The 27,757-nt window shown below is 42.5% G+C and overlaps 1 protein-coding gene across 1 annotated transcript in view; it reads left to right on the top strand.

Moving 5' to 3' along the window:
• Positions 1-10,688: 10,688 nt before the first annotated feature.
• TBC1D2B (TBC1 domain family member 2B) overlaps positions 10,689-27,757 on the top strand; it is a 43,744-nt gene continuing 26,675 nt past the window's right edge. Inside the window, exons 1-5 of the mRNA XM_081170536.1 lie at positions 10,689-11,174; positions 15,446-15,599; positions 20,702-20,867; positions 25,663-25,814; positions 26,911-27,128. Of these exons, the coding sequence (XP_081026662.1) occupies positions 10,704-11,174; positions 15,446-15,599; positions 20,702-20,867; positions 25,663-25,814; positions 26,911-27,128 (1,161 nt within the window). The 5' untranslated portion in view covers positions 10,689-10,703. The remainder of the gene's footprint in view (positions 11,175-15,445; positions 15,600-20,701; positions 20,868-25,662; positions 25,815-26,910; positions 27,129-27,757) is intronic.

The following is a 27,757-nucleotide window of genomic DNA, read 5'->3' as shown; positions in this document are numbered from 1 at the left end:
CCCAGATAACAGCAAAGTAGCAACAGCCATTTATTTTCATCTGCATCAAACCAAGACTTGTGGGGCTGCAGGCAAATGGGGCCTGGAAGAAGGTGACTTGCAAAGATAATTTTTGGACTACAGGAGTTGAAGCTCCTGGAGAGTGAAGATCTTTGTGAAAGCAGCAAGAAGACCAATAGATTTTCATAAATAACTAAATATAGAATTGGTATTTTGTGTTATATGGTAGTTTGAATGTAGTTGGAACTGTAAATTGATGTATTTAATTGTGTTGTGATTCCCATGTAATTGTTTGTATGATATCATTTGCATGTTTGAGGTACTGAGAATATCCATTGGAAAATGAAAATCTGTACGTAGGTTTGGATCACTGCCAAAAAGCAATTGCTGAGTATTATGATTGCTGAAATTGTACCAGATTATTTAAAAGTAGGTATGAAAGTTTACCCATGTGTTTTATGTCTTTGAATAGATCAGGTTTTTGTGAAATCCAAAATTCAAAATAGGTCAATTGGTGACCGCATTTCTGTTAGGGTTTGAAACCTAAGACGCTGGCAAGTTAGCAATGTCATGTAACTTTAAGTAGTCAAGCTCGTTAAGTTGTTAAGTTGTTAAGTTGCTCAGTATATAAAGAGTGTTTGTTTTCTCTGTGTGTTGGGGCGTGAAGCAAAAATGTCCGAAAGCTCCGGAGGTGTTTCTGTTATCTTTCTGCAATAAACCTGTCTTTGGAAAGACAGGCTTCACTGTGTCGTTATTTCTTTGCTGCTGAGACTCTGAAGCCTTGTACTGCAACAAGAATCTCTGCACTGGACTTAATTAATGCTCTGCAAAGAGAGCTGTTGCTGGTGGCGCAGCGGAAGCGTTTACTGGACCAGTACAAACTCTCTTAGGTTATGGACTCTTTCTACGTTTCTACAGCTGTATTGTGTGCAGAGAAAGTGAAAGCAGCTTTTGGATGAGAGAAGACCGGCTTGGTCGTAAATCCAGCTCTTAAAGGCTTCAGAGGAGGCTGGAGGCGTCTGAAAAGTGAGTAAGACAAATCCCAAGGGGAAAGAGAAGAAAGGGCACACAGAGGGAGTAGCAGCAGACCCCAAGAATGGCAGTGGAAAATTTCCAGGTTCCCTTTACAAAGTTGAACTCTGCTAATTACGTGCAGTGGTCTAAGAGGGCTCAAGTCTGGTTGGAAGCCAAAGAAGTGTGGGCTGACTATGTCCAGAGGCGAAAGCCGTTTGTGGCTGTTGCAGCAGATGCCACAGCAGAGCAACAGGCTGCTGCACATGCCCAGAACAGGGAACATGATAAAATGGACACTAAAGCTAGATGCATGTTGATGGTATCGATAGACGATTCCCAATTACCTCATGTGGAAAATTTAAGGACTGCATTTGAAATTTGGGAAGCTCTTAGGCGAATTCACCATAGAGCCACGCCCGGAGAGAAGGTGAACATTATACGTGCTTTGTATGAGTTGAAACTGAAGCCAGAGGATAGTGTGGTTGAACACACGTCACAGATGACTGAGTATTTCAACCGACTGTCATCTTTAGGTGTGAATTTTCCTGAAAATATTAAAGTTTATACTCTGCTTAGCAGCCTGCATGCAGGGTTTGAAAACTTAGTACTAACTTTACAAGTTTTGCCAGAGGACCAGCTGAATATGAATTATGTGACTGGTAGATTGTGTGAACAAGAATATCAACATCATCGAAAACGTATTGATAATTCAAATACCCCAAGGGTTGGATGTTCAGATAATTCCCAGCGTGGGGAAGCTAGCAGGCAGAGCTGTAAGGAAGCCTCACAAGTGTCTGCTATGGCCAGCAAGTCATGTTTTCGATGTGGCAGCAGGTTTCATTTGATAGCAAAGTGTCCAGAAAAGCAACAGGAATTTCAACAGTCCAAGGCCAGTTTCCGGAGTTACAGAGGAAGACGACGTGAGAACTACAAGAATCAACGATCCAGAGGGGGAGCAGGTGCTGATAAGGGACTATCTGCAATGGCAGCACAACAGAGTCCTAAAAGGAGCCAACAAACCTTGAAGTGGATAATTGACAGTGGAGCAAGTCACAGTTTAGTTCCAGCGACATCTAGTGGCTGCTTGATGAACTGCAAGACATTGCCAGTTGCAAAAACCGTGACTATAGCAGACAATAGTAAACGAGAAATGAACCTTAAAGGCACAATTTATGTTAACTGTTTGCAAACTAACCTTCCTGTTTTTGTTCTTCCAGGAATGAAGAATGGACTTTTGAGTGTGTCATGCCTGGTAAAAAGTGGTTTTAAGGTTGAGTTTGAAAATGATGTGTGCACCATTTCGAAAAAGGGAAAGGAGCTAGTTAAAATTCCCTGTGAGGATGGGCTTTTTGTTTTGGATGAAGAGCAGTTAGCAGCAGGTAGATGTTCAACAGGTGAAGTGCAAGCTAAGTGTGTAAATAAGGCTCCTCATACAGGTTGTGCACATCTACTACACAGAAGGTTAGCTCATATATGCTTTAAGTATGTAAGCAAGATGCCAGATTTAGCTGAGGAGTGTAACATTAAACCCTGTCCAAATTTTCTGGATTGTTGTGCTTGTAAACATGCTAAGGTTAAGACATGTAACTATCCTAGATCTGATAGAGTAAGCAAGAAACCCTTTGAACTTGTGCACACAGACGTGTGTGGCCCTATGCCAGTCAAATCGCTTGGAGGTGCGAGATTTATGCAAATTTTGGTGGATGACTTTTCAAGGGCTAGTTGGGTTTTCTTTCTGAAAGAAAAATCAAAAGCAGCTTCCATCCTGATGGATTGGATTGAAGAAGTCGAATGTAAATTTGACACCAGGGTACGTAAAATACAATCAGATCGTGGTGGGGAATTTGTGAACCACACGCTGGAGACGTGGTTAAAAAGGAAAGGTATAGTTCATAGACTTACCAATCCCTATTCACCACAGGAGAATGCAGTTGCCGAAAGAAAATTTCGAACATTACAGGAAGCCATTGCTGCTTTGCTGTTTGATTCTGGACTTCCACAGCGTTTTTGGGCTGAGGCTGCACTGTATGCGAATTATACTTTTAATAGAGTGTACAATAGCACAGTAGGCAACACTCCTTACTTCATGCTATTTGGGAAAAAACCAAAAATTGATCATCTAAGAGTTTTTGGATGTCGTGCTTATGTGCTGGTGCCTAGGGCACAACGTAGGAAAGGCGATCCTAGGTCTAAAGAAATGTTTTTCTGTGGTTATCAAGCAAACACAAAAGGTTGGAGATTTGTGAATGTAGAAGGCAATCAAACGAAAATCACAATCAGCAGAAGTGCAGAATTTTGTGAACAGGATGGTTGGAATAAAATTCATGGAAATCCTGACATACTATTTGATGTGGTGAACAGTAGCAATGAAACTCAGGCCCCAGGGCAGGTATTAGTTCCAGAACAGACTGAGGAATTTAAGTCTGAGGACAAGGGTGAGAAATCGCCTAGTTCACCCAAGTCTGTAAAGTCAGAATCTTCTAGCTCTAAAAGTTCACCTGTACAGCAAGAGAGACGTGTAAAGTCAGAATCAGAAAGTTCTTCAACTACTAGTGACAAACAGGTGACGACTAGTGATTCTGGGTCAGAGGGGGAAACTGAAGGAACATCGCAGGAACTGTTAAGGCGTTCTAAGCGTACCAACAAAGGTATACCTCCTGAAAGGTACCAAGCTATTAGTGTTTGGGCTGGTTTGGCAAATTGCGAACCTGAAAGTTTTGAGGAGGTTGAGCAATTACCCCAGGAGGAGGCCAGTAGGTGGCGTGAGGCCATGCAAAAGGAGTTGAATTCTATGAAGGAACTGGGTGTGTTTTCCATCACCAAACTGCCAGAAGGTGCCAAGGCAGTAAGTTGTAGGTGGGTGTACAGGATAAAGACAACAGCGATGGGGAAACCAGAGTATAAAGCAAGACTTGTAGCTCGAGGTTTTACGCAAAGAAAGGGGTTACATTATTCCGAAGTCTATGCACCCACTTCAAGGAGTGAAACCCTACGGGCACTATTAGCAGTTGCTGCTCAGAAAGGGTTCAAAGTGAATCAATTTGATGTCTCTACAGCTTATCTTCATTCAGACTTGGCTGAAGAGCTCTATATGGAGCTACCGCCAGGATTGAAAGTTGGTAAATCAAATCAGGTATGGAAACTACATAAATCTATTTATGGACTCAAGCAATCTGCTCATAATTGGAATGAGTGTTTGAATGACGTTTTGGTAGGCATTGGTTTTAGCAGGAGCAAGGCTGACAATTGCTTATATTTCAGAAGTTCAGGAGATGCTCAAGAATCTTTGCTTGTTTATGTAGATGACCTGATTTATACTTCAAAGACACAAGAACAAGTAAAAAAACTAGCCAAAGAGTTAAATAAACACTTCAAAGTTAAGAATCTTGGTGATGTGAAGGTCTATCTTGGTGTTCAGATAGATAGGACCAAAAATGGCAGTTTTCTACTGAATCAAAAAGGCAAGATATTGCAAATGTTGAAAAAGTTTAACATGACGGAGTGTGCAGGTGTTAGAACACCAATGGAAATGGGTTTTGTAAAAGACAATGAGTTCAAGGATAGTGCTGAATTCAAGCGTGCTGAAATTTTTCAGTCAGCACTGGGAAGCTTACTTCATCTTTCGCAATGGAGTAGACCAGATATTGCTTACGCTGTTAACTTACTCAGCAGAGAAGCTTCGAAACCTAGTGTAAATGCATGGAAAGGAATTCAAAGAGTGTTAAGATATTTACAATACACCAAAGATTTTTGCCTTGAATTATCTTCGGAAGGACAAGCACAGATTACTTGTTGGGCAGATAGTGATTGGGCAAATTTAAAGGATAGAAAATCAGTGTCTGGTTGTGTAATAAAATTTGGTAACTCTCTGATTGGGTGGAGATCCAAGAAACAGAACCTGATTGCTTTGTCGTCAACAGAAGCTGAGTTCTGTGCCTTATCTGAGTTATGTAGAGATCTAGAATTTTACAAATGCTTGGCACAAGAGATGTATGAAAAGGCCATCACTCCAATCACTGTATGGGGTGATAATCAACCGTGTCTTAAGTTAGCACAAAATGGGCAGTTTAAAGGTCGTACAAAACATTTGGATATCCGCTTTCAAAATGTTTGTCAAACGGTAAAAGCAGGAATTGTTAAATTAAATTACTGTCCCAGTCATGAAAATCAAGCTGATGGTTTTACAAAACCGCTTGGTTTTCAGCGGCATGAAAACTTTTGTGAAGAAATGGGTCTGAAGTAATTTTGTTTTTTGTATTGCCAGCGAGAGGGGGTGTTAGGGTTTGAAACCTAAGACGCTGGCAAGTTAGCAATGTCATGTAACTTTAAGTAGTCAAGCTCGTTAAGTTGTTAAGTTGTTAAGTTGCTCAGTATATAAAGAGTGTTTGTTTTCTCTGTGTGTTGGGGCGTGAAGCAAAAATGTCCGAAAGCTCCGGAGGTGTTTCTGTTATCTTTCTGCAATAAACCTGTCTTTGGAAAGACAGGCTTCCCTGTGTCGTTATTTCTTTGCTGCTGAGACTCTGAAGCCTTGTACTGCAACAAGAATCTCTGCACTGGACTTAATTAATGCTCTGCAAAGAGAGCTGTTGCTGGTGGCGCAGCGGAAGCGTTTACTGGACCAGTACAAACTCTCTTAATTTCTTTGTCTCTACATGTGTCCCAATCTTCCCTATTGATCCAATGGTTTCAGGAGAAGCACCGTGGGAAACAAGTTAACAGTGGCACATAAATATATGCTTTGATTAAGCAGGAATCACTGCACGTGTGAAGGAAGTCTGTATGTGCTTTATAGAGTAAAAGTAGTTAATTTGGACAAATGCACCTACTGGAATTGTTTAACAAATTAGTTTCTGGACTTGAAATTTTGGGGTTATAGAAAAATTCTAATTAGATTTTGCTTTTGGATTGGGCAAGTGAACCCAAGGTGCAATTAGCCTTTTCGTGTCCCTCTGGAGTGTTGGAAAGCGATTCACCCTTTAGTGAAGTTCACAGCAAGTTAAGAACCTCCCAGAAGGGTGAAGACATTTCTGTTTGGATGTGTCAACATCTGTGCCAAATTGGGAGGCTGCTGATGATTGATGAAAGCCCTTTAACAAGAATTCATTAATGGGGTGTTGTTGTGGAATAGCAAAGAGATGGGGTCCAGAAGACTAATTTGACACTGGACACAAAATAAAGCTAAAGCAATAAAACTTTGTGCTTCTTTATGAATAAACCTTCCTGCTGAGTGTAAAGCATAGACAAACATGTTTATAGCAAGAGAGAATACTTCTCCCAAGGTTCTTAAAAGTCCATAAATGATTAAAAGGAATCTCATATTGGAATCCAAGAGGTTGGTCTCCTCAGATAGTTGGATCAAGAAAGCCTTAAGGGGGGGTATTAGTTTTCCTCTCAGTCATTCTCTGTATTATATTGCTATGTTGTGGTATTCAATGCTTGTAAAAGTGTGTTTTGTAAAGAAGTCCAATTGGTAGATTGGTAACTTTGATAAAGTATGATTACAATCCTTGATAAGGTTAGGATCAAAGGGAGACTGGTATAAGAATTGGAGACCCCGGGTGTATATTTTTATTATTTTAATAATGTTTAAATGTTTCACTTTAATTATTAAAACATTTTAGACTATATTAGGCTTGATTTTGTGTGTTCTGCATTTGTGAGTCTTCCCCCTCGTACGCTGCATTCCATCTCTCCTTATCTACCCCTGAAAGTGATACAAATGGCAGGATGTTTCAGCACCAGAGTGTAAATCAGCAATTCTTGAAGTCATCTGAGACCCAGGAAGAGGATTTTATTATGCTCTTCTGTCAATGAAGGCTATTTTGCCAGGGTAATGCTGGACACCAGAGACCTAAGATCAGGGGTAGGCAACCTAAGGCCCATGGGCCACAAGTGGCCCACGGGGGTCATTTAACTGGCCCACGAGCCGCCCCCGAACCGAGCTGCCCACTTGGCGAGTCCCCACGTGCTATGCTAAACTGGCGCAGCGCAGCGCAGAGACTCGCTTCTGCGTTGCTGGAAATCGTGTCTGCGCATGCTCAGACGCTGAAAATCTCATCTGTGCAGGCGCAGACCCTGGAAATCATGTCTGCAGATGCAGCCGCAGGAAATCACAGCCACGCAAGCTTATGCTTGCGTGCGATCCGGCCCACGGAAGGATCCCCAGTGAACCGGCCCAGGTGAGGTAAACCTTGCCAACCCCTGCCTAAGATGGTCAAATGACCTGGGCACATCAGGGCCACTCCAAGGTGATGCAGGAGTGAAGATATCAGTATGGAGCCATATGTGCTTTACTTCTCATGATTTTCCTGACGTATGTCAAGATGTTTTATGACTCTTTGTTTGCTGTGGTTGAACTACTATATGAGCTTTTTTTCTGAAGTGCCTGGGGGCAGACCTTCTTAACTGGCATGTTGAATGAGCTCTGTCCTATTGCAATAGCTATAATAAATGCGGGGTCCCTAAATCCAGATGCTGGACTTGAAAATAGTTTCCTTGGTTCTGTGATTTATTCAAAAGGTGGTTGTTCCTCACCTGGGTAACAAACAAGGTAGTGTAGAGGTAAATTATTACCACAAGCTTCACAATATCGTTTTTGATAGCAAAGCCTACTCCATGTACAGTGGTACCTCTACTTATGAACATGATCAGTTTCAAGGTGCCGTTCGCACCCTGAAAAGTCTGTAAGTAGAGCGCCACTACTGCATGTGAGCAAAACGCGATAGAGCGCTTCTGTGCATGTGCAAAGTGCACAGATCACTTCTGCGTGTACATGCATGGCGAACTCGGAAGCAAACACTTCTGGGGTTGCTGTGTTTGTAACCTGAAAAGCCACAATGTGAAGCAAACGTAACACGAAGTCTGACTATATTTGACTTTCTTGTTCAGGTAGACCTTTCCAGAAGAATGTGTAGCCTCCTTTTTCTTCCTTCAGTTGTCCCTCTCCTGCTCTTCAAGTTTCTTTAAGAGCTGCAATATCTATGTTAAAACATCGCAACTCTCTTGCAATGATAGCACTCCTGTGCTCGGGGCGCTCGTTATTTGTGTAATCTGTCTATTCCATGTTCCAAAGGTCAATTGTCTTTTATGACTGCTGGGTGGTGACCCCACTGGGCGCAGTAATGCAGTCAGGGGAAAAAGGAGGCAGACTATGTTTAGTGCACCTTTTCTAGCCCCTTCTCCTTTTAGAGATGAGCAAAGTGGATCCAAAATAGGACTGCTCAGTCGTGGATACAGCTGCCAAGCTATTCAACGCCTCATTCCTTAAGGCAGAATGACTGAATCTGTATCCACCACCCATGTGACGGTTCATGACCAGGTGCTTCCAGATTTCACGGTCCTGCCCTTGTTACCATTTGCCAGTCACCATGGGACTCTTTGCAGTAAGGCTCTATTCCGATGCCATGAGTATCACGACAGCCGGTAGATTCTTATATGCTGCAGCCTTCTTCCACCTTCACACCTGTGGTAACATGCCGCTTGTTATCTTCTGCCTGTTCTACCATTGAGGTCTTCTTGGATCATTATTTGTCTAGCTTCTCTCCCCGGACCTTACCGCCTTGCATGACCCTATTGAGAGTACGAGACTCCCAACGGCTTTGCTCACTAGGATCATAGGAACGTTCAAGCCCACTCACCATGACAAGGTGAGTATATCCCAACTAGATGGGTCAACAAATGATGATGCTAGTGACTAATTTTACTAAAAGGATTACAGCAATATATCATATTAGACATCACATTTCTTTCTTTTGCAGACAGTCTTTAGTGAAAATATATTAGTACATGTCAGAGTCACAGTAAAATTTAATAAACTGATCAACCCAAGAGCTGAGATAAGACTCCCAACTCACTGCTGAGCCCTGTACAACAAGCCACAGCTTGTCCATACACATAAAAGCCAGTCAGTGCTGGTTCAAACAAGCTGAAACTACTTTTGAATACATTTTTAAAAGCAAAGCCTGACTAGCTTTTCATATACTTTCTAATTGAGTAACTTTTTAAAAGAAATGCCTGAAGTAACAGATATTATAGTTTGAAGTCTGGGTTGAGCTTTTAAGGTAGGGGGCAAGGCCAAAATTGTCAATTATTTGAAATTCCAAACCGTAATAATTCAAAAATGGGATGAGTTAAAAAAAATTAAAAACAGAGATCTGGAACCTTCTTTTATACTATTTTTAGAAAACTGAAAATGAGAGTAATTTAAAATGGTAAGGTAAAAGTTTCTGTATCACTTGACACGGAATGACCCAAATGCAATAAATAAATACAGTGGTGCCCCGCAAGACGAATGCCTCGCAAGACGGAAAACCCGCTAGACGAAAGGGTTTTCCGTTTTGGAGGTGCTTCGCAAAACGAATCTCCTATGGGCTTGCTTCGCAAGACGACAATGTCTTGCGAGTTCCTGCTGGTTTTTTCCCTCCCCCCCTTTTTCTAAGCCGCTAATCAGCTGATCCGATCAGCAGATAAGCCGCTAAAAGCCGCTAAAAGCCGCTAATAGTGCTAATAGCGCTAATCCTTCAATGGGCTTGCTTCGCAAGACGAAAAAACCGCTAGACGAAGAGAATCACAGAACGGATTATTTTCGTCTTGCGAGGCACCACTGTATGCAGGTGTAACAGCAAACCATGGTTTACACTGAGATAAAACCACAGCGCGTCAATTGTATTGCAGAGATCCAAGTAAACCATGGGTTCTTTGTTCGCCCTTCCTAATAATCCCTGGATTCTACCAACAAAAGTCACTGAGGGCAGGGAAATGTTTGAAACCATTTTTTGTTGGTCCAGAAGTAACACTGAACACCAGTTTGCCCAAATCATCTTCAAAACAGTTTGAGATTCTGGTTTGGAAGCTCCTTGGAAACTATGGCTGCTTACACACCATGCATTACTTACCTGCCCCCCCCCCCCAATCCTGGGAACAGTCGTCTGTTCAGGGTGCTGGGAATCGTAGCCAAAGGGGAAACTTGTTCCCAGGATCTGGGAGAAGCACTGTGCTCTGAATGTACTTTAAATGTATGTTGTTGTTAATTGCCTTTACCAATAAATTTATTAATATTTTTGTATGCCACTTTGAGTTTTATTTTGTTTTTTAAAACAATCAAGTGATACATCGCAATATACCGTATAGCAGGAGCCAGCAGTAAGAGGGTCAGACCTGGAGACTCCAGGGTTCAAATCTTCAAAGGATGGGTGATATACAAATTAAATAAATATATTTACCACATGAAGCTCACTGCATGTGACCTTGGGCCACTTACTCTTCCTCACAGGAGCGATGTGAGGAAATTAAATGGGAACTGCAAGAACCCCGAACGCCGCCTTGAGCTCCTTGGAAGAAAGGCGGTATGGAAAATGAATTCAGGAAATAAATCACTAAAAAGCCAGCAAGAACGCTTATAATTAATTTAAATTAACCCCACCGCCACCTCGCGCGCCTCCTGGCCTATGGGCAACCCTCGCCCTTGCCTCCTCAGGGCCTACCGAGGCGGGGAGAAGGGCGGAGGCGTAGGCGGCCAGGCCCTTCGCCTCAGAAAGAGCGGACTACAAGTCCCAGCATGCTCCGGGGGCAAAGCCAGGTCTGGGGAGGGCGCTGCGGAAGGCCGCCCAGCCCTGTAGCCTCACACCCTCTCCGGAGCGCAGAGAGGCGGCGGCGGCGCTGCTGCTGCTGCTGCTGCTCTTGCCGCCGCGATGCCTTCTGCGGGCTGCTGCGAGGAGGCAGAAGGCGGCGGCGCCGCGCCTGGGGAAGGTCCTCCTCCGGCGGCGGCGCCCCCCTCGGCCTCGGAGCGGCCCCGGCTGTGCGGCTACCTGCAGAAGCTGACGGGGAAGGGCCCGCTGCGGGGCTTCCGCAGCCGCTGGTTCGCCTTCGACCCGCGCTGCTGCGCCCTCTACTACTTCAAGGGCTCCCAGGAGGCGGTGCCCCTCGGACGCCTCGACATCGCCGGAGCCTCCTTCAGCTACCACCAGCCGGCCGAGACCCCCGGCGCCGCCGCCCCCAGCGCCGCCGCCCCGGCCTCCGCCTCCTTCTCCGCCGCCTCGTCCTCCTGCTCCTTTTCCGGCGGCGGCAGCAGCAGCAGCAGCGGCGGCGTCGGGGATGTCGAGGCCGCCCTCGGCAGCACATTCGAGATCCACAGCCCCGGCGGCGGCGTCACCGTCCTCAAGGTAGAACGGGGCCTCCCCGGGGTGGGTCCGGGGTAGCTGCCCCGCTTCGCCGGCCAAAGGGGTCCTGAGGGAGGGTCAAGCGGGTCAGGGAACTCTCCGAGGCGGGGATGGACCTCCAAGCCAGCCCGCTTAGGCTTGTGGGGCGGGGCTTGCTCTCAGGTAACTTTCTCAGGTAAGGTCGCTTCCTCGAGGCTCACCACCATGCGCGCTCCCCCCCCCCTTTTTAACCTGTCAATGAGTCCCGTTAAGCGTTATTTACAGTATTTATTTCATAAAGTTTACATACAGCTTGATTGTTGGAAAAAGCATTCCCTCAAATCTTTGCTCCTCCACCAACTGCCCTGTCTGAAGGACCCAGATCCCAAAACCATCTGGGCTCAAGCAGAGCTTGCTTCTACATATAGGCTTGTGCAAGTGGCTTCCGCAGAGTCAGACCACTCCTCCATCCAGCTCAGTGTTGACTACTCTGCTTAGCAGGGGTTCTCCAGAATTTCAAATGGGTATTTCCCAGCCCTGCCTGGATATACCTGTTACTGTTTGTATGCAAAGCATGTTCTCTGGCACACAGATATTCTTTCCAGATAGGTTAACCTGTCTGGGCATATCGTCTGGCACTTCCTTGGAAATCCTTATCCATCTATATGCAGGATCAGAGGAAGAGATTGTTGGAGAATTCAATTTGGTTTGCCTAACCATGTATTTGTGTTACCAAGATGATTACACTAAAAACACACACACAAATCAACATTAACTAATCTGGAGCACCTGTTCTCTTTCCCCTTTGATAACTTCTGGTTTTGTTTTGAATCTCTTTCACCCAAGCGATAAAGACTGAGGGAAGGAAAACCTTCCAGTTTCATATCCAAAGGTACCTACCCTAAAGCATGGCTAAAGTGCACACTTATCAGTGTCATTGTGGGCAGTACCTAGAGAGCTGCTGAGCTGGGATGGTGGCAAAGACCACATGGCACCTCTGTCAAGATAGTCTGTGGGGTAAGCCAAGAAACCATCAGTCAGTATTGCAGGAAGAGCTGGAACAACTCACTTCCCCGTTAGTTATAATACAAGAAAAGCAAGGTGAAACAACTGAGTTGCAGGACAGAGCTAGACCTTTTACTCCACAATTCATACCAGAATTATTTCTTCAGCAGAGTAGTCTAGCCCCACAAGCTAATAAAACAGTATTTCAGTGCTGTCTGTGCCTAAAGCCACATGCCATGTGTAACTGCAATACCAAAACATGTCCAAACAGTAATAAAAAAAATAGAAATTGCATTTATTGCTCTGCTTTTGGTATTGCTATCCATGTACAAATAATGTAATAAACAATGCATTTAAAACTGTAAATGAAAATGTTTCTCTGATTTAACAAGTTCTGAGAGAGCTGTGCTCTTCAGTGATAAGTTTCCATAAGTAATTTTCTCTTGTAGATATTAGGTGCTCTGTTACAAAATCATTCTGAGAATTATAGCATCTTGCTCAGTAGGTTGGAGCTGAGGGCTTGAACAGCAATCTGTATACAGCATGAAGGCAAAATGTGGTGTAATAGCTGGCAGCAATCCTTTGCACACATATTTGGATTTAAGTCCTGGTGAACATTGTGAGGTTTATTTCTGAGGAAACATACTTACAGTGGGACTGTAAAACAATGAATTGCTTCAGTAGCCAGGATGAGTATGTTAAAATGCACCCTGGATGTACCTGCTTCCAACATTTCAACGTTGCCTTGACCTGTGACTGCAAGAGGCATACCTTTCCCTTTTCTAGTTGAGTATCAATGCAGTAATTTCACAGTATCAGGTGGCACTAATATTTGGTGGGGTGGAGTGACAAAAGAATAAGGTGGACAATTGGTTCTTCCTTAATTGTTAGTTCTATCATTTTTGTTGGGCTTCGCTTCCCTTTTGCTCTGATGTTGCTGATCTGGCTTTGAGCCACCTTCTGTGACTTGTTACACTTATTCTTTAGCTGTGTTTCGGCCACTGTGTTTCATCTTAACATTCTGCTAAATGAACAAACCTTATTCACTCATGTGCTGCTGCTTCATTCTTTTCTACATAGGAGTGATCAAACAAGCCATAGCTCCCTGGTTTGTCCAAGCTGGGAAACTATGGTTGATGAAATATGGTTCCATGTTCTGTAGCTGTTCACGATAGTAATAACCTCCTTTATCTTGCAAAAACTCCAATGATGGCTCTGTGAAAAGAACATCCTGGATTATCCAAGCATCTTGTCCTACTTCATTGGCTCTTAGGGTTTGGGTGTGAAGAGGATTCCTAAAGCCTATTAAAAGAATAATAATTTTGCTGCCAAATGTTTAGTTTAGGCATTGGTGTTCTTAAGTATTTATTTCAGGATTAAATGGAGCTCATTACTGAATTTGTGCTTTACATTTCAAGCTTAATGGATTTATCCTTTCAAGGAAAAACTCCGTATAAGAGCAGAACAATATTTTCAAGGAAGAAAGTCAAATCAAACATAGGCTTCTTCATGCTCACATGCTTTAATATTCCTAAACTTGCTGCTGATTCACAGTTTCTGAATGTATCATGGGATGGACTCTCCCATCCATTATTCTTAACATTATAGGAACACTAAGAAATGACTTGGAAATATTAAATCTGTGTCCTTTGGGGAGTTTTTCCAAGTCACCACTTTATAGCTAGCAGTTGTGCTGTGTTCGTGTAATGCAACTTCAGGCCTGTTGTACTAGAGCAATGTGGCTTCTGGCTGCATTGGGATCCTATTCATTTTGGCAGCCTCCTGTTCCAAGGTCAGAAATGTTAAGTGTGCAAAATGCTTTTGCTAATCCTGTGATGTAGGTAATGGTGTGGTGATGTTTTCTGAACCATATTGGCTTAAACTGGAGGTTGTGAAAGCTACAGGAAAAGAGCAAAATGGTTTTAGGCCTGTCATATCCTGAATCCTAAGATATCAACCCACAGGTTCTTTATTACCTGGAGAAAATGAAGGTAACCTTGCTAGATAGTTGTGACTGAAAAGTTGCGCAGTAAAAAAAAAATTGCACAAAAGCTGTGTCTGTTGCAGTGTCACTGGTTGGTGGGAATTGCTTCCAAGTAAATGTTGTACATCCTAATTGAATACTTGTTTACCCAGACATGCACCCCACTGAACTCCAATCCTGTTAGGCCTCCCTGAGAATAAGTTACAGGGGTTACAGTGGGACTTCTGAGAATGGTGCTGTTATTCAAACATGATGCAATGCAGTTTCTTGACAATTGGCTTCCTCTTGTGGGTTTTTCCTATTGAGTCAGAACATACCTTCCCTTAACTAGCAGTCAAGCACTGTCTCTTCCAGATAATTTCATGCCTTTCCTATGAAAGCTAATGTCACAATAAATTCATTAGTATTTAAGATGCTGCAGGCTTATTTGCCTGAGTGATGCTGACCTTTATTGCTTTCACTGTGACAGGAAGATGAATTAACTCACAGCATATGTTGTGGTTGCCTATTTCTTTGAGGTTTCAGCTTTCTTTCCTGTTCCTCGATCCTATCAATACGTAACATGTTTTCTTTATAGGGAAGACAAACTGTAAACATTCATCATTAGACAAATATTTTAAGTTTTGGAAAGGCAGTCTGAAAAATATAAACCACATCATGAAAAATGGACTCCCCAATAATCAAGAGTCCATTGTGGTCTCTCCATCTGCCCCAAGTTGCTCTGTATATGAGATTCATTATTCTGAAAGTATTCATTCTGTTACTAAACATGATCCTATAATAAATATTATTCTTATTCTTATTGTAGGCCAATCTAGATCAGTTTGAAGAAAGTAGTGGCAAGCATGGATAAAGTGTGAACACATAGAGCACTGTGCTGATGCCTTCAAATAACAACATGGTAAAAGCAGTCCAAGTTAAAGATTCCTGTTGTCAACTAATGTAATAGGACATGTAATAGGACAACAAGCCATTGCAAAAAATGCAATAGCTAGGCTTGCATGACAGGTCCCCAACTTAGATGGAATTTGGACTGCATGAGCCACATACACAAATCAGAACTGCATCTTTTATCTTGTAAATAAATACTTAGCATAGAAGGATGCAAATCCCTGAACACAGTTGTTGGGTTATTTCCATTTTAGTGCAGCTTATGGACGACCAGCCATAATGTAGCAGCCTTTCTGTATTTTCAAACAGATGACAGGCACCTTTTTGTGTTTTCATGCGTATGCAGGCACCTTCCATTCCTTGTGCAGTATTCCTCTTGTAATGTTTTCAACATTTCTGCTTGTGTGTGTAACAGGCACCAACACACCAGGATATGAAGTACTGGCTTCAGGAGCTTCAGCAGAGGAGATGGGAGTATTGTAACAGCCATGATGCAACTAAGAGAGTCAGTCAAATTTCACCGACACCATGTGACTCCTCCAAAGGGCTTGTTGCCAAAGATAATACTGGTAAGCTAATGATGAGACTGGTCGAGAATGTGAGTCATATAACTTTGTTGGTGGCAGTATCGTAATATTTTTCAAATTCTAAGTGCAACTGCCAACTCTACACATAGTTTAACTTAGTTTCCATGAAAGGTAGATTGTGGGCACAATTAGCTGAAGTGTAGAGAGGGTGCTTGATAACGTTTAATGGATTGTGCTGTAACTGCTTACTCAGTTTTAGTGGCTTCTTTATTTAATATTCAATTTGATTTCCTGTCCTCCAAATTCTCAGGGTGAGTTGGAACATTTCAACCACTGGTGGCATAAAATGCAATATAAAAATTTAATTTGTCACCGGCATGACACCGGCATCACTATATGCTAAAACATAAAATCTGACATATTAGAACCATTACAGATGTCAAGGTTTGTGAAGTTCATTAGATTCTCTTATCCTGAGAAGAAATAAATAAAGAAGAAATAAATAAATCTATCGGTCTCATGTAAATGACATTTGGAACAGGAAATCTTAGGATAGTAAACAATTCAAAGGTCATCCTAGTTGCTTGTTGGTTTTTATAGGATTGCCCTGTAAGTCTCAGTGTTATTTACACAATCCATCAAAGCTGCCCCAGATATGTCTTAACCTTTGTGTGATGTTCAATGCTAGTAGTATAATATGTGTATGTTATAGATGGGTGGGAATAGTAATACTGGTTCCCCAGTATTAACGATATATAGAAGTACATGAACATTAGGTAGAGCACAGAGCCTCCAAAATGTGTTTTTTTATTATAAAAAAGCTATGGAAATAGTGGAGTTGTGCCACTAATCCAGCCGCATTCAGACCATTGCAGTAGCAATGAAGGTTGTCTTCTGAAGAAAATACTGCATTTTCACAATTTCTGTTTTTTCATTAGATTTTTATTTTAAAAACAATACAAAAGAAAACCATATCAACTATGTGGAAACCAAGATTTAGAAAAGCTATAAAATGCTATTCTGACTTCTAAGCAGCAGCATACATTGTGACAGAAAAATAGAAAGTATCTAGCCTGTAACATTTTTTTTAAGACTTCCAAATTTTATCTGCCGGTATTGGCAATAGACTTTGTAGATCAGCATTATTGGCATAAGCAATAAAACCCCACCAAGTAGCAGGGAGAGCTTCTAGGTCCTCAGTGTCTTTCAAGAGTTAACTTATGAGTTATCAGAAATGGCCGCATTTCATTGTCCCAGGTTTTGAGTGAATTTTCCCCATAAGAATGTGAGGTTTCCTCACACAAGTCATGAATTGGATCTTTAAGATCAGGTAAAGAAAGTACATGTAAATTGGGCCAAAATAATTCTGTAAGTGCATTGCCAAATGCCTGTGTTCTGACCAGTAGGCCAAATTATAATTGGTCAAATCTTGTTGAGACAAAATAGGTATCTTAGTAATATCCTTACCCAAAATACAATTATTTGTGGGTGTGATTGCTTTTCTCTTCCTAACTAGTATCATGCTTTGAACATTCAGCTTCTGAAAGTTACTTAGCTATTTTATTTTTAACACAATTGATCTGGGGGGAGGGGGATTTTCTATTTTATAGGCAATCTTTTTAATTTCATTGCTCCTGGAATTTCATAAATCTGCTGCAGAATAAGTACAGTTGTATCTCGGAAGTCGAACAGAATCCGTTCCGGAAATCCGTTTGAAAACCAGAACACTCACTTCCAGTTTCTGTTTGGGAGCCGGAACATTCTACTCCTAAGGCGTTGAGGAGCCGAGGTACAACTGTACAACTTTTTTGAAGCTGACTTGAGAAATAGCATTTTTAGAAACCTTATTGATTTTGTGATAGTTATTTAGTTATGCCGATTGTACCTTTCTAGACCAAAAAACTTTGAGATAAATAAAATCAGATACGTTGGCAATCTACTATTGCTGGGTTTTTTGCTGCTTTTTCTATGGATTATAATTTCAGGGATTGTATTTCAAGGCACTGCCATGTTTATAAGTCAATATATAGATACTTTAAATATTTTAAATGAAAACTTTATATTACAATTTACAGTAAGTGTGATATTGCAGTACTGTTTGTCATCCAGCTGAAACAAGAAGGCATTCATGGTAGCTTTCTTCCTAATGTTCATGTTTACAAAGAAGTGGGCAGTGAGCATAAAATATAGTGCAATGTTGTGTATGGGGACCATTGTACTACCAGCATTTGGAAAATTATTCTAATTGAAAACTGCTTTGAGCTTTCTCTGATTTATGGTAGATTTTGTCTGCAGAGTCTTGTCTTTCTGGCTTCATTCCTATATTTGTGTGTGAGTGAATATAAGCAATAAATAACTTTGCAGTATTACAGATAACTGAGGAAATTGTATTTATTCATTGAGTGCTGTTATCAGATTATAAGGTAATTTAAATAGTACATTTCTGACTGCATCATTTTCATTTAGGTTAAATTGTATTTATAATCGATATAAAATAAGCAGGGGAGGTATCTTTTGTTGAAACAGCTTCCATGCTGGTAAAAGTTTTATGTAAGGTCACACCAAAGCCATCCTTTTGAGTAGATGTTTTTTAAGAAACCCAGATAAGAACCCAAGCAAGGTTTCATGCCAGTCAACAGCCTCTTGTTCTAGTAGAATGCCGCAGGTGTCCTAGTCATGATCAAACCGGCAATGGACAGATGATATGGGGCATGAACAGCTCAAAGTAAGTCTGTGCTCCAACACAAGCCACTCCCTTCCAGTGTTTGTATTAAGAGTAAATGGAACATAAATTTCCTGGCAGTTGATTAACTTGCTGCCTCATCATACTGTTTTTCTATGGTCACCAGCAGGGAATGCCACTTAATCTAGCCCATAATTACCCTGCCCAGACCACAATTGCAAGCACTCTCAGGCTGAGAGTTTTGGGGTTGATCTCTTCCGACATCATGCTAAACCATGGTTTTTCACTAAGTGAATAAGCCTATCCTGCTCCTGTGCTCTTCCTCCTGTGTGGTTGGGGGGAAGGCTTTGGAAGCCTTTACTCTCAGTTAACTGTGATTTCCCATTTCATCTTGGCTTGACCCTGACAATAGTCTGTTTCAAAATAAGCCCACTGTAAACAAGCTAGCCTGTTTGAAACACCCAAGTTTCCCAGTTCAGGTAAAACCATAAACAACAAAAAGTGAAAGCTCCCAAACCCCTCATAGCCATTTTGTGGAAAGAGAAGGTGAGCACATAGTTCCAGGAGGAGGATCAACCCATTCACATGTCACTAAGCCATGTCTGAACCTGGGAGTCTCTCCTCCCTTGCTAATCACAGCAGCCCCAAGAATGAAGGTGAGGAAATTTCATGTTGTGGGGGCACATTACATGATGAATATTTGGGAACATGCAGAGCTCACTTAACTTAGAAAGGTTCTACTTGGTTGTCTTCCACTGATGTAGCATTTTATTTGGTTAATAGCTTTTCCTGCCTAATCGTTAATGGTTGTAGTCCGTTTTATGTAATTTTAATAACTGAGTGTTAAGCAGATCTTTGGCTTCATCCAAGCTGAAAGACTGTGTCCTTGATTGTAGGTTATGTAAATGTCCTCACAACACTCCAGCATTCCTGTGGATTTCATACTGGTTGTGATCTGGAGAAGAGAATCCATACAAATGTGATGTGGTTTTACATTACTGTATATGCATCTCTGTCATAAAACAGCAAGAAGTGTGGGCATTCTGCAAACTGTCTTGTTAACTGGGCATGAGCATTCTTTCCTGGGGCCGTGTTGGTTGGGGAGGGGAATCGCTTTGCTTTGCTTTGCTTCGTCCTGCTGGTTTTCACACAGTACTCATTTTAGCAGAGTGCTGACAACTTTGTACTGTAGTGGAAATGGTTGAAGGTGTGTCTACAGCTCTAAACTTGGCTCACCTTGGAGCAGTGGTTTTCTTGAAACTTGTAAATCATTGTATGCTTTAGATCCAGATAGCAGAACATATCCCTTGTTAACGAAGACAAAGCCTGATATGGTGCAGTCATCAAATGTATGCAATTTGGTGCAAGGAGGAGGAATACTTCAATAATCTTTTCTCTCTCTTTCTTGCTCTATTCTTGTGTAGTGCTGCTTACAGAGGGAAGAGTACTAGGAAGGACTATCTGTTAATCTATCACTCTTGATGTCGCTGAGGGCTAGTGGGAGGTGAAGGAAGCAAGGGCCTCCTTGCTAAGAAAACTGGGCCCTGTGGTTTTCACGTGCCTGCAGAACTTTTGAGGTGGGCTGTCCCACTTCAGGTTGCATAATAAGTGAGGAAGCTTCAAGGTGTATGTAAAGATACTCTTAGACTGCCCAATGATTGCCAGCTCCTCTCTGTGCTCTGGGCCCTTTGACAGAGCAGAGGAGGAATATGGCCCATTATGAGTGTACCTCTTGTACTTCCTGAGATGGTATGTACTCATTCAAACTCTTGAATTTGTACCTTTAAATACCTGTGTGTATTTAGTGGGGTATTTAGTGTATTTAGGGGGCTACACAATTACACATAAATAATGTTTGGCCTAATTCTTAGGTACCTGAAGCATTAGAATACCTGCATGTGCTAGAATCTGTTGTGAGAGACTGACATAATTGTTGGTTTATCTTGGTTGGTTTCTGCTACCCTTCTCCACACTCATTCTGAATTCCAGTTTTATTCTCTAAACTTTAATGCAGAGCTTTTCAAACATTAGTGTGTCAGCTGCAGTGTGCAGGTGTGTCACTCAAATGCTCCCTGTGCTCCTCCCACGGCTGGAAATGGGTTAGTTTAACCTCCAGTTTGCTAGTAAATCTTAATTACTGTGTCACAAAACGATGCATGTCTAAAAAGTCTGTCACCAATGTGAAAAGTTTGGAAAGCTCTGCTTTAATGACTGCATGAGATGCTGTGTGTTATAGCCAATTTGCATGTCTTTCTTAGCTGGCCTTGAGGCGAGTATTAACTCTTCAGCACCATAGTTGTTGGACTGCAAAAGTTTCCTGGGGTACTTACGAGGGGAGCTCAATACCTTCCTTCATGACATGTTAGAAGTCCTCTGAATTTGCCCTCCATGAGCCTTGATGTGGACTCCTGGGGTGTCAGCTGCATTATTAAGTACTGGTGGTGTTTTTTGCCCTTCTTAGATTGGACCACCATGTTTTCAAATGCATCAGCAGAGAAAGCTAGAAATGTCCTAATGGTGGAGGCAGCGCGCACAGAACTGGTGGGAGAACAGGCAGCGTGCCAGCCAGCCCCAGGCCAGCCAAGTGCCATTAACTTTTCTTTGAAGCAACTGGGTACAGATATCAAGTGAGTATTGTGTGTTGTGTTACTTGACAGTGTTCATCTAATGGGGTTGGCATAAATACTACCATGTGATTGCAAAAATGTTTATGTTCTGATTAAGCCTGTGGAGGAAGTGATATTTCTTCCCCTCCCCAAAAATAATACATTTGGAACTGAAGCTGTTCATGATTTAGCAGAGGTAACATTTGGACCTAGGTTTCCAGCAGCAACATTCAACTTGCAGCCCACTGGCTTCCATAATAACTTTATTATGTTTCAGGGGAAACATGTAGGCTAAATCTAAGCAAGGCTGTGGAGATGGAGTTAAGCTGACTAGGGGTGCCAGTGATCAGGGAACAGGACTTTAAGACAAAGTTAAAACCAGTGGGGACCTGTGAAAATCCATATGGGAGTCCAGTCCCCATGTATCTCAAGGGTGTGGAAATGGAGTGATTAGAACGTACTAGAACCTGCTGCACAAGGTGCATCTCTGAGTAAAAATATCTTCTCATAGGAAATTTTGTCCATGGTGTGATTATTTTCCACACCATGTTTGTGTTATGAGCAAATGTTGGTTCTTTCGTTGAACATTTTTTTCCCTCACTGATGCTTTCCACCAGTTTACATGAAGCAGAATTTAGTTGGCAGACCTGTAATTTCATCATAAAAAATACATTGGTACCTTTCAGCTTTCTGGTAAGGAGAAAGTTTTAGCAATGATGAAATGTAGCGTCTTACCCACCATGCTGCACCAGCTCTCTTTCGCTTGCCCTTTGAAAAGGCCATAATACCCTGTTCACATAATACACTGTTACTCCTGTTTAAAAAGTTCTAGATCATTTATCTTTGAAACAATATTGGTCATTGAACATAATAAAGAGATTGATTGATACATCTTTAAAACAAATGTCTTGAAACATTGTAATGAAAAACACCCCATAAATATCTCTCTGCCTTTGTGTTCTCTTTTTAAATAGTGGGAAAGGCACATTGAATATCTAAGAAGTAACCATTTATAAGGCTTGTGCTGCTGCTGAAGTCACTGTTTTGACCTTGGCCAACTTCTGGCAACAGTTTTGTGGCAACTGACCTCCGATCACTTCTCTTCTTGCATTTCTTACTATTCCCACTCGCACCCTTTCATTAATGCTGAAAGGCTGCCCAATGGAGTAAGTCTTGCAAGTACTTCTGCAGCCATCAATTTCTAGGGGGCAAAGCTTCAGTACTTGGAGGATTGCCCTCGCCTGGTTCCTTTTCCAGATGGTTATGGAGCAGGGCACATGTGGCAACTGTTGCCTTGGTTGCGCTGGAAAAATTAAACCACATCCTTCTTTGATTTCAATGAGTGTGATTGATACCCCCACCCCTGTGCTATTTAGTTGCACAAAAAGGCTTTTGAAAGGAAAATGTTGGATGTGCAATTCTGAATATGGTCTAAGAATTTTTCTCTGCTTGTCAGTTAGACCACAAAAATGTCCATAATGGGATTCTGAATCTTGCATACTGTTTGTAGGAAAACTAAGGCATCTCTGAATTACTCCAGATCAGGCACCCCCAACCTTCGGCCCTCCAGATGTTTTGAACTACAATTCCCATCATCCCTGACCACTGGTCCTGTTAGCTAGGGATCATGGGAGTTGTAGGCCAAAGCATCTGGAGGGCCGCAGGTTGGGGATGCCTGCTCCAGATCCTTCCTCCATGTGATCCTTTAGCTCCTAGTGTTTAATGTTAACTTTTGCTTCGGGCATAACATAGGGAAATATCAGCCCTGCACAGAACTTCAACCGTCATCTGTTTTGTGTTACTTATCAGATTGTGTTCCTATGTGGCAAACTGGTTGTGCATAAAGTAGCCTTTGCCAACCTGGTGTCCTCCACATGTCCTGAACTACAGCTCCCATCAGCCCCAGCCAGCATGGTTGTATGGTGCTCCTTACTGAGGAAATCAAATGAACATTTTTCTTGGCTGGATCAAGCTTTTGTGGACATTATGTGGAACCTGCAGCCCTCCACATGTTGCTGGACTACAACTCCCATCCTCTCTGACCACACCTATATGATCGTATGGGTTGATGCCTCAAGATCTGGAGGAGCACAGGCTTCCCACCACTGTTGTATAGTCTAGTGTAACTTTCACCAACTTGGTTCCAGGGCTGGCCCAAGATACTTTGCTGCCTGAGGTGAACCAGAAAATGGTGCTCTCCTTGGGAATTGTAGTTTGTTAAGGGTGCTGGGTTACAGCAAGTATAGGGAATCTCAGGCTAAGGGACCAATGCAGCCTTCCAAGCCTCTGTCCTGGGGCTCAGGCCACCCCTCTCCAGTCCTGCTTTGCACCCTCAAGTTTTGTTTTGTTTACTGTCTGAAATGGTTCTTTGGATGGAGGACAGTACTGTGGTGGTAGAAGAACACCCGTCCCCTGCAACCCCTCCTGCCTCCTCTTTCCATTTCACTGACTGCCCTGTCTTTTGCCTTTGCACCATGGCTTCCTGGCTGGAGACTGAAGCTGCTCTCTTGCAAAGCTGGAAGCCTGCATGTCGGGAGGGAGCTGTGCACACAGCACAGCAGTTGAGTGGGGCTCTGTGGGCTAGAGGTTTGATAGAGGTACAGAAAGGGAGGGGAAGTAAGACTCTGAAATGGGGAGGAGAAACATTGTGGTGAAGCAAGGGGGACTAAATGGAGAAGAAAAATGGGGGTGAGGAGGGAAAAAGAGGAAAGCCAGAAAGCAAGGGGAAGGGTGTGCAGCCGAGGAGGCAGCAATCAAGTGAAGGAGGTGGAACTGTTGCTCCTTGCAGCTGTGTGGAGCCTGCCGCCCTAAGGCCACAGCCTCACCTTGCCTCATGGTGCCCTCCAGATTTTATGTCTGGAGCTGTGGGAGCTGTAGTCCAACACCTGGAGGGCACCAGGTTGACAAAGGCTGGTCTAGCATCTCTCACAAGTACTTTACCACTAACTCCCTCCCCAAACATATGAAGGAAGTTCCAAGATCTTGCGGAAATTGTAGAGTCAGCCAAGGGAAATAACTTTACCAAGTTCCCCCTTGTTGACTGCTTAACCACAATTGCCAGGCTTTCTCTTTCAGAAATACAGCAGTTTTATCACGTGCTTTGAATGTTTCTCTTTGCAAAATTAGCCAATATGTGTTCATGTGTTTTAACAGCTACTGAGCAATTTTAGTACAGTTGTTGCAGATCCATAGTAAAGAGTGGTTGCTGTTACCAAGATTGTGTTACACAAATTCAAGACTGCACTTACGACTTCATTTCTTGGCAAACATGATTGCTTGAAATACATCTGTTCTGGTAAACTTCCTGAAGCTTGGTGCAGATTAGTGTATCTTAAATGCATGTACTGTAGTAACCCTTGAGTGGTGTAATCATATGGCGAGATTTTGCAACCGGAATTCTTATATCAAACTAACAAATGGCATTTTTCACTCTTTATACAATTCCTCATAGTGTTTATAAAGTTGCTTTACATGCCTTGATTTGTTTTTTTTAAAATATATCTTACTTACCATTTTCAATTTTCTTATGTGCACTGATGATAGTCAGTTTGGATGGGGGGCTTTTATCCATTTCTGCAGTCACACAATCAACCAGTAGCTGAACTGGGTTCCACACAGTCACAAAAACAAGTCACAAAAATGAAGGCACAAGCTACAGTCACAAAAGCGAAGTCACAAGTCAGTCCCATAAAATGAACAACAAACCACAGTCAAAAAACCAAAAAAGCCACACCAAAACGCAAAAAAAATATCAAAAACAAAACCTCCAAATATAACTTCTGTGTTGCGTGGGTGCTCGGGACTCCACAGCTGGCAGACTCAACAGGAAGCCTCTGATTAGCAGCGAGGGACTCAATTAACAAACGAAACACACTCAACAGGAACCAGATGATGAAAAGCGACCCTTAAAACAGCAATTTTACATGGATTTTACTATCTAACAAGGCCATTGATCCATAAAATGAAATCAATAAAACAGAACAAAATGAAAATGTGATTTTTTTCTTACCTGCGCTGATGATAGTCATTCTTTGGATGGCAGCTCAGGGTCCTCTTCCACAATCACAATCGGCTTGGCTCCCACTATTCGCGGAGGCCTCAGAGAGCTCCCATGGCTGGAGCCCAGTCACGGACCCTCCGCAGGCCCCGCGGATGTCCGGGCTTGGCTCTGGGCAGCGACGAGGCCTCCGAGAGCTCGGAAAACTCACTTCTGGGTTAAAATCATTCGTAATCTGAAAAAATGTAACTTGAAGTGTTCGTAATCCGAGGTACCACTGTACTTTGAATTTAAGTGTAGTAGGAAATGATTTACTATTTTAAGTGGAAAGCCTCAGGGATTCCTTGAGTGATCCATTGTTGCTGTCATAGATTGTAGCAGAGTCACTTATTGCATTACCATATGCTACAAATGGCATTCTGAGACTTATTTGGAGCAGGCTGTCATTGACAGGGTGGGAAACGGCTGAAGCGTAGTCCAGCCTTCCCCACTTGATGTTTCGGATTGCAACTCCCATCAGCCATAGCCGGTGCATGTCAGCTGAGCACCTTTCTATATCTTCCTGGGAATAATTTTTAGTCTGAAGGGTGTAAATTAAACTCCTAGCCCTTGATATTTAAATGCACATTTGACAAACTTTTGCAGTGTAGGCATCTGCATCAATCAAGTTCTCTGCTTTGGAGTAAATTTGGAACCAGGAGAAATTGAACAAAACAGTAGTTTTGCTTGCTTTTGATTTCTACACTTGAATATCCTTTATTTTAAAAATTACACTTCTCTCTGTTTGTATAACTACTTCTTAATTTCTGTACTTGCCAGGAACTCTGTGTCTTCACTAAGAACTGGAAAAGGAAGCAATGACAACCGTAAGAGTATTTTTTACACAGAGGAGTGGGAATTTCTAGATACGAAGGATTTGGAGGAGTCAATAGTTCAAGATCGGAAGAGGTTTTCAGGAGAGCAGAGCAAAGGTACTCCAGTGTTCCTTCTCCCCACATCTCCTGTCCCCATCTTTTCTACTATTGTACTTGAAAGATTCTTTATATTTCTATACCATTGACCCTTAGGAGCTGATGAAAATGCAGTCCACTCTAAAGGCACACCATGAAAATGTGTTCTCTATTGATAAAGAATGCTGATAATATCTCTTCTTGGAAACTGATTTGCTTTTGGATTTTTCTGTCTTAGCTACCGGGATACCTGGACTCAAACTTGCACTGCTGTGACTTATTTCCAACAGACCCATGCTGTTGTCAAGGCATTTTTATTGAGTGTACTTTTAAGCACAAAGTACCTCCTTATTAAACAATATGTTGCAAATTGGTTATATTGTACTATATGCAAGATAGATAAATTAGATAGATAAATGAAGAGTGAAGAGAGCATTTTGGTGCAATTGATAGGGGTTTAGAGAGGTTTGGGGGGGAGGTTTGAGTTCAAATCCACACTCAGCCATGGCAATTGTGGCTAAACTTCCTTTACAGGTAGGTCAGTCTGAAGTCTGAGGAGGAAGATGGATAGGATACAAATGTGATGATTTAAAAAATGGTAGGAGTTTGTTTCTGCACAGATGTTTTCAACTTTAAATTGGGAAGGTCTTCCATCTGATCAGAGTCGCTTGTGGTGACTTGTGGTTAGTCTGATGAAGGAAATACGTGCTTCACTGCTCAGTTTCCTTTACTATTGTAATGAGTTGGAGCTCACTACAGACAATGGATTCTGAGGCTAAGTCTCCAAATGTAACCCTAGTTCTAACACAAACCACAGAGGATAAATGAGAGCGAATACTATGAGCTCACTTCCTTGTAGTGGCAAAAAGGGTTAAAACTAACATCCACTGAAGTAGCAGGCACTTCTTTTTTCAGTTCTAATTTTGTCCTGGTATATGATTTCTTAATTGTGCATGGTCTCACTGCTTAGAATTAAAGGGACAAGGGAGAAGAGTGCTTGCTTCAGTCTTTGTTCCAGATTTGGTGATTGAGTACAGTAGTGTTCTTTTAACAAAGTGAGGAATGTGTCCAAATACATTTTAGTCTGAATGAGGAAAAAATATATCTTCTTGTGCAGGCATGTCTGGTCCAGCCTTTCCATTTGATTTTGGCCGCATTCCACACAGAACAAGGCGTCCTTTAAAGGAAATGATTGCAGGCAGCAAAAACCGGAATAGCACGGAGTCTTCTCCTGATGAGTGTAATGGAAACAAGCTGGCTTCCGAGATGCAGCTGAAGTTCCAGAGCCAACAGGAAGAGTTGGAGAGTCTCGAGAAGGAGCTGTTGAGTCAAAAGGTAACTGGTCTACAAGCTAGAGAGGAACAGTAGCTGGAGCTGGAGCCAGCATTGGCATCATATATGGCAGGTTTTGCCAAGCAGTGCAGGAAAACCTGCCTGGCACACATTAGAGGCGGGTGGTTTAGACTACAGTACAGCACCTCTTGGGCTTGCCGATCAGTAGGTTGATGGTTTGAATCCGCTTGACGGGGTGAGCTTCTGTTGCTCTGTCCCAGCTTCTGCCAACCTAGCATTTCGAAAGCATGCCAGTGCAAGGTATCGCTGCGGTGGGAAGGCAAATGGCATTTCCATGCGCTCTGGTTTCCGTCACAGTATCCTGTTGCGCCAGAAGCTTGCCACATGACCCGGAAAGCTGTCTGTGGACAAATAGCAGATCCCTTGACCAGAAAATGAGATGAGCACTGCAACCCCGTAGTTGCCTTTGACTGGACGTAACCGTCCAGGGGTCCTTTTCCTTAGAGGCATGCTAGAGGATGTAATGAAACACTCCCAAATTTTTGTATGTGCATCTTTTGGGACCCAGCCCTAGGCATTCTACACCTGCTCTGAGTTCTTTATACTACAAATGTGTGGTTGCCAGAACCAGGGACGGGCCAGGTTTTCCCTCTGTAGCCTATGTGAAGACA

This window comes from Podarcis bocagei (assembly GCF_964188305.1).
Source record: "Podarcis bocagei genome assembly, chromosome: 14".
Classification (NCBI taxonomy): Eukaryota; Metazoa; Chordata; class Lepidosauria; order Squamata; family Lacertidae; genus Podarcis; species Podarcis bocagei.
This window is presented reverse-complemented; position numbering and strand designations above follow the sequence as displayed.